The following is a 6,749-nucleotide window of genomic DNA, read 5'->3' as shown; positions in this document are numbered from 1 at the left end:
ATGAGATAAGATAGCCAGTGGGAATGAGGGAGAGAAGAGATGGAGAGAGGGCTAAATTGCGAGGCATGTACATTTACATAAGGGTGAAATTGGAGCCGTTTCTTAAAGGCAATTCAGCTTAAATCAATCTTGAAGCCTCACCACTGAAGCACTATAGAGACACCTACATGTGACTAGCAATTTGATGGTCGCACAACACTCGTACACATAAATGTAGTCACGCTTCAATTTGCAAGTAAATATGTTTACGTGCATGCATGAATGTGTGTGTGTGTGTGTGTGTGTGTGTGTGTGTGTGTGTGTGTGTGTGTGTGTGTGTGTGTGTGTGTGTGTGTGTGTGTGTGTGTGTGTGTGTGCGTGTGTGTGTGTTGTACACGCACGCACGCACACAAACAGGATGCGGGAGAGTGCTTCTCAGATGCACGAGTGAGGCGAGCGCATCTCATTTCATTATATGGGATGCCTTGGAGTTTCTTGTGCACACTTGCAGTATAGGCCACAGAAGACTTTCCACTAATGTGTCTTATACTTCTTCAAATATTTAACTTTAAATTGATAATAATGTAGTTCAATTACTGTATAGGGCTCAAGTTTGGAGTCACACTTCACAGATACTGTGTCATAAGCAGCTGTCGTCATTCACACGCCATCTAAGATTTGCTTTGGAGCCTTTTGGCATATGGATGCCGAGATCCACATGATTGGAAACTGTGGTCCTACAGTGTGCAGTTGAATGCTTGAACTTGCTGCTTCAGAGGAGACAATTTTCATTGTACTTAAGACTTCTTTCTGTGTCTTTATTATTACATAAAGGGCAAAAGACTATAGTAGTGGTTTCGGCGTACTTTCTATGACGTTAGTCTTGTGTGCCGTTAGTCTCGTACTACGGACATAGGGAGGGGGACACACTCGTACTACTATGTGTTGTTGTTGAAAATGCTATCAGGACCTGTTTGCATGTTTCCTATGAACACTTGTGCATGGCACTCGATGTCAGATGAATAAATGTTCAAAATCTACATTTTATTGTAGGATATAAAAGTAGCCTGTTCAAAGGTCCCAACCCATGAGCAATAGTTGTGGCAGGTTTGGCTAATCTGACAAAGACTCTCTGGACACAAAATGTCAGAAATGACTCCCTCTGACCCTGTGAGGACTGACATCTTTGCCTCTACTCCTCGTGGGTCCCCAGCTAAATGATAATTAGGAACCAAATGTACCCTTATGGGTCTGTAACTCAGAGTGTACAGATGGAACCAAATGTACCCTGACGGGTCCAATTGGCTCCATTTGTACACATTGATTTTACAACATAGATTGGGGTCCCAGAGATAGAAATGCCATTAAATGGGAGTCCGGTATGTGGCCGATGTGGCCTCCATATATGGGCATTACCATATGAAGTCCTGTTAGATATGGGCTTAATGTTGATGACATGAGGGAACTCCATATATGGGCATAAAAGGGATTCTGATAGTGTGGTTCCCCTGAGCGTGATGTCAGAGAAAAACTGTAGACGTCCAGACAGACGGAGACATGAAGTGCCGTTTCACATACTAATACCTTCGGTCACAATTATTCTACAATTCCGTTAACAGTTTTATGAGTTTTGTCCTAGCATACTTATCGTAATTGATGAAGTCATGCTTAAATTTGTGTTTCCTCAGATCAGAATACTGTATGGACATCTATGTCACAGGTAAGAGTGTATAAAAGGAACAGGGAAATGGCCAGACCGAGACAAACACCTCGCAGCTCACAAGCCCACTCTACATAGATAGACGATAGCGATAGCTGTCCCTGGCATCCCACTCCTATAAACAGTAGAATTTGAATAGCTGACTTTGCATTCCCTTTCTTTCACACTCACAACACATGGCCACTCAAGTTTAATATCAGCAGCCAATGGTCCTAATGTATATTTCCTTATGTCAGCTTGTCATTGTGTTCTATAATATTCAACCACTGCTCCTCCATGACTGAAAGGACATATCTGTGGACAGAGACACTTTCCAAACGCCCTGCATTGTCCACCAAGAGCAGAGAGTTTGGGACAAAATGGACCTAAGTGTTCTAGAGGAAGTGAGAAACCGAGACGAAAACGATCGCTGCTTTGAGTGTGGAGAGGCGAAACCTCAGTGGGTTAGTGTGACCTATGGCATCTGGATTTGTATTGAGTGCTCTGGCAGGCACAGGGGCCTGGGAGTACATCTCAGTTTTGTTCGTTCTGTTAACTTGGACACGTGGAAGCCTATGGAACTTGAGAAGCTGAAAGTGGGAGGGAATTTGGAGTTCCGCCTGTTTCTTGAAGGTCAAGACGACTACGATCCCAACTGGAACTTATTGGAGAAGTATAACAGCAGAGCTGCTGCGCTGTTCAGGGACAAGGTTGCAACAGAGGCTGACGGTAAGGAATGGTCCATTGAGACGTCTCCTGCCCAAAACTGGACGCCTCCCCAGGGTGAAGAGCACAGTGGGAATCAGTTTGTTGGTTTTGGCAACTTGGAGACCCCAGAGACGAAAGAAGCTGGATTCCTGAGCAACGCCTTCTCCTCTATTTCTAAACTGGCAAACACAGCAGTCAAAACCTTAAAGTCCAAAGCGTTACGACAGGCTTTATATGAGAATATCCAAGAGAAGGTAAAGAGGAAGTTGCTAATGGCAGCCCTCATCATCACTGGACTGGCGAACAAAGTTCAACGAGCTGGTGCAAGGGTGACTCATTTATTCACTGGAAAGATGGAAGACGGGTCAAAGAGTTCCTGGGAAATTTGTATGGAATCTAACAAGGGTCAAGATTCACAGAGAAGCTATGATACTATTATTAGACCCCATCTTGTTCTAACTGTTGTCTTTACAATTGTGGGCTTTCTGAGTTTGGTCATAGGGTATTTGATGACGTCATGGGTCGTCTACTGCAGTGCCTAAATATGGGCTTCCTCAGATCTGAATATTGACATCTGTGTCACTGCAAGAGTGTATAAAAGGAACGTAAATCAGGCATACTCCTCGCAGTCCACATGAGCGGTCCTTGACATCGGGCATTGTTATAAACAATCAAGAAGGAACACAGGAACACCTCACAATATCCAGGAGCAAAAATAGAACATTTGGGACAAAATGGCAAGTCCAAGGACCAGAACAGTTCTGAAGGAAGTGAGAACCCAAGACGAAAACAATCGCTGCTTTGAGTGTGGAGCATTCAACCCTCAGTGGGTTAGTGTGACTTATGGCATCTGGATTTGTATTGAGTGCTCTGGCAGACACAGAGGCTTGGGAGTAGAGTTAAGTTTTGTTCGTTCTGTTACCATGGACAAGTGGAAGGATATTGAACTTGAGAAGATGAAAGCAGGAGGGAATGGAAAGTTCCGTCTGTTTCTTGAACTTCAAGATGACTATGATCCCACTTGGAACTTGGCGGAGAAATATAGCAGCAGAGCTGCTGCACTATTCAGGGACAAGGTGTCAACTTTGGCCGAGGGCAAGGAATGGTCTATTGAGACATCCTCTGCCCAAAACTGGACACCCCTCCAGCCCAAGCCTAGCTTGTCACCCTCCCATCGTGCTGGAGGTCCTGGTCAGAACTCATCCAAACCTACAGATAAGGCCTTTGAAGACTGGATGAGCGATGATGTGAATTCCTATCAGAGTGGGAATCAAGATCTCCCATCTTCGTATTTTGGCTTTGGCAACTCATTGACCCCAGAAAAGAAAGATGAATTATTGAACAATGCCATGTCCTCCATTTATTCAGGTTGGACCAGCTTCACAGTTGGTGCTGGCAAGTTTTCCAAGTTTGCAAAAAGTAATACCGCCAAACTGGCAAACCAAGCAACCTTAAAGGCCACCGAGCTGGGACACACTTTAAATGATAGTGTTATCAAACCTACCCAAGAGAAGGTGAAAGATGGAACGTTGCTAGAAGACATGGCAGCCAGCATCTCTGGGCTGGCAAACAAAGTAAATGATAGTGTTATCAAACCTACCCAAGAGAAGGTTAAAGATGGAACCTTGCTAGATGATATGGCAGCCAGCATCTCTGGGCTGGCAAACAAAGTAAATGATAGTGTTATCAAACCTACCCAAGAGAAGGTGAAAGATGGAACGCTGCTAGATGAGATGGCATCCAGCATCACTGGGCTGGCAATTAAAGTTCAGGGGGCTGGTGCAAGGTTGACTAACCTTTTCTCTGGAAACATGGAAGACGGGTCAGTTGGAGATGGCTACCAGAACACAGATGCCACTGAGGGCTATCAGGGGTTTTCCGACCAACCCCCTGAAAAGGACATCTGGGTATCATGTAACGATTCCTTTAAACCCAAGGAGGAGTCTCCCAGTAGTGATAGTTGGACCCTCACAGACAATTCTGCTAAGAACTCTGACAGCTGGGAACTTTGGGACTCAGAGACGGCTTCGAACAACAAACACGGCACAGAAGTCTGCTTGGAGGCACGGGACAACAACTGCGAGAACACGGAAGACATTGAGGGGAAGAGGCCCTCTAAACCCACTGAGGAGACCTGGGATAAGGCTGACTGGTAGTGGCCTCGCACTCATTCACCTTCCCGAATCCCGATCCTTCCCTACCTGAGCTTTTCTTTTCCTTTCTCACTAAAGCCCTGCTCCAGCCCACTTCCTAGGTGTCGTAGTGTGCAGATTGTTTCATTCAGGAACCATGTATTTCTCACATGAAGGATGTCCTGTTGCTGTGTTACATTGTGTAGGTGTACAGTTGTACAAACGAAGAAAACTCGTAGGGATGAGGCTGGAGATCCATCTGGATCTCGGATGTCATGTGCCGGTCTATGACATCAATCATTAGGTATATGACTCCCAACTTGGGGCACTGTTTCAGCCCAATCCGAGCCCCATTGACTTGGGGCTCGGATTGGGCCCCAAGTCAATGGGCCCCAAGATTCTCAATACCTTGAGAATCGCCTAGCCGGCCGACTTCAAACTCGGGATGCGTGTCGCAGAGGACTCGAGGAAGCCCAGTGTGAAGTTGGTCGTCATCATGGTTGTCAAGAACGGCTGATATGGGCATATACATCGGGAATCTCCATGTATGGCTGTAAAAGGTACATGGACAGAGGGACACAGAGATCTCCATATATGGGCATAAAAGAGACAGAGTTCACTGGAGACACGGTTACCGCGTGGCATTGTAACCAAAAGTACCGGTCTACGATGGTTTCCAAAACTATGAAACCTGAAAAAAAAAAAAACAAGATGCACAGAGTTACCAAGTCGGCCTACTGGCACTGTGCACAATTCCATTTCGTAATGGAAGTCAATGGGGCTCTGATCACTGGGGGAGGCACCTTGTGCTCACTGCCAGTAGGACACTATTATAATAGTTTATTATAATAGTTTTTTGGTTGTTTTTTTGAGCTCCTACATTTCACTTTGTAATAGTACGGATCTCAGATCTGTGCTCATACACATAAAGTAAATGATGTCACGGACAGAACGGCCCATACCGCTCACTTCGCACTGGTGCATTTTTTTTTCACTGTACATTATTCTCTGGAGTTGGCCTGCTTCGCCCTGACTATAAAAGGACAGTCATTTTGCATTTTAAAACAAAATCCCAGACACCAGAAACCCTCTGATGTTTAAAATAAATATAAGTTGAATTTTATAATGGAAATAGGGCTAAGAGTTGCATGCTACATGCATTGATTGTATTTAGGTGATCGTGATTTGGATTGTTGTCAATTAGCAGTATCAATGCTACAGCGATTTCCATTTGGCCTACATGTCATCCCAATCTTACCTGACTTTCGCCAGATGGTGGCAGCATTGCGTTGCATTGCTTTACCATCTGGGCTCGGTCTGCCAGAGTTGATAACACTCGTAAAGTCCCGGGCCGGACCAATCAGCGGCAGCTATGGGCGGGCTCTGAGCGGCTCTGAGCCAATAGAGTCTGATTGCAGACCACGTGGAAACCCAGGAGGCGGATTCTGGGTGCAACGTCATGCAGACAGGCCAATATGAGTGGTTGGAGTTGGCACTCCCAGACTGTGATAGAAACGGCCACATCCAATCACCTGCTACAGAAATTCAAAAAATGGCCCGCCCCTTACATCGAGTGTGTCCGAGAGAGCCCAGATGTAAGGCAGAGCGTTACGCACTGCTGCAACTATCTGGCGAAAGTCAGGTTAATCCCAATCATGATAACAGTTTTTTTTGTTTGTTTCACCTCCACTTAAATATTGCTACCATGCGGTTTGACTGTCAGTCACTCCCCCGGTAAAATAAATCACCCGATTACCAGCAAGCTAATGGGTGGGATTTTAATTAGTGCCATCAACAGACCTTTCCCCGTCCCTCTTGTTTCAACAGCTATTCATCTGCGCTTTTTTTCTTTCATCACTCATTTTGTACTGCTGATTGCTATCCCACAGGGGCCATTCCCGCACTCTACGTGTAGCTCACACTTATACTGTGCTCGCGCGCACACACACACACACACACACACACACACACACACACACACACACACACACACACACACACATAGATCACAGAAATACACCAATAATACCCACAATGTGCCTTAACCCCTCACAACATCACACACACACACACACACACACACACACGCACGCACGCACATGCACACACGCACACACACACACACACACACACACACACACACACACCTAAGGCACTCATATTTCATATTTTCTCAGGAAGGAATGAGAGGATACGTCAAATAAATTGGCCTGGAATGATAAATAATGGTA

The 6,749-nt window shown here is 45.4% G+C and overlaps 2 protein-coding genes across 2 annotated transcripts; both read left to right on the top strand.

Annotated features, from left to right (window-relative positions):
* Nucleotides 1-2,058: 2,058 nt before the first annotated feature.
* On the top strand, nucleotides 2,059-2,928 carry LOC308295697 (ADP-ribosylation factor GTPase-activating protein 1-like; the record flags this gene model as incomplete). Its single annotated transcript, XM_080738746.1, has 1 exon — nucleotides 2,059-2,928. The coding sequence occupies one exon, from the start codon at nucleotides 2,059-2,061 to the stop codon at nucleotides 2,926-2,928; it is 870 nt and encodes a 289-aa protein (XP_080594872.1).
* Nucleotides 2,929-3,120: 192 nt separating this feature from the next.
* Nucleotides 3,121-4,542, top strand: LOC308295258 (ADP-ribosylation factor GTPase-activating protein 1-like; the record flags this gene model as incomplete). Its single annotated transcript, XM_080738271.1, has 2 exons — nucleotides 3,121-3,874; nucleotides 4,058-4,542. 2 exons carry the CDS (start codon nucleotides 3,121-3,123, stop codon nucleotides 4,540-4,542), a joined length of 1,239 nt encoding a protein of 412 aa, XP_080594397.1.
* Between the last annotated feature and the right edge of the window lie 2,207 nt (nucleotides 4,543-6,749).

Source organism: Nannobrachium achirus (genome assembly GCF_963921795.1).
Source record: "Nannobrachium achirus genome assembly, chromosome: 12".
In the NCBI taxonomy this organism is placed as follows: domain Eukaryota; kingdom Metazoa; phylum Chordata; class Actinopteri; order Myctophiformes; family Myctophidae; genus Nannobrachium; species Nannobrachium achirus.
Note: the sequence above shows the minus strand (reverse complement) of the source record. Positions and strands in the feature narration are given on the sequence as shown.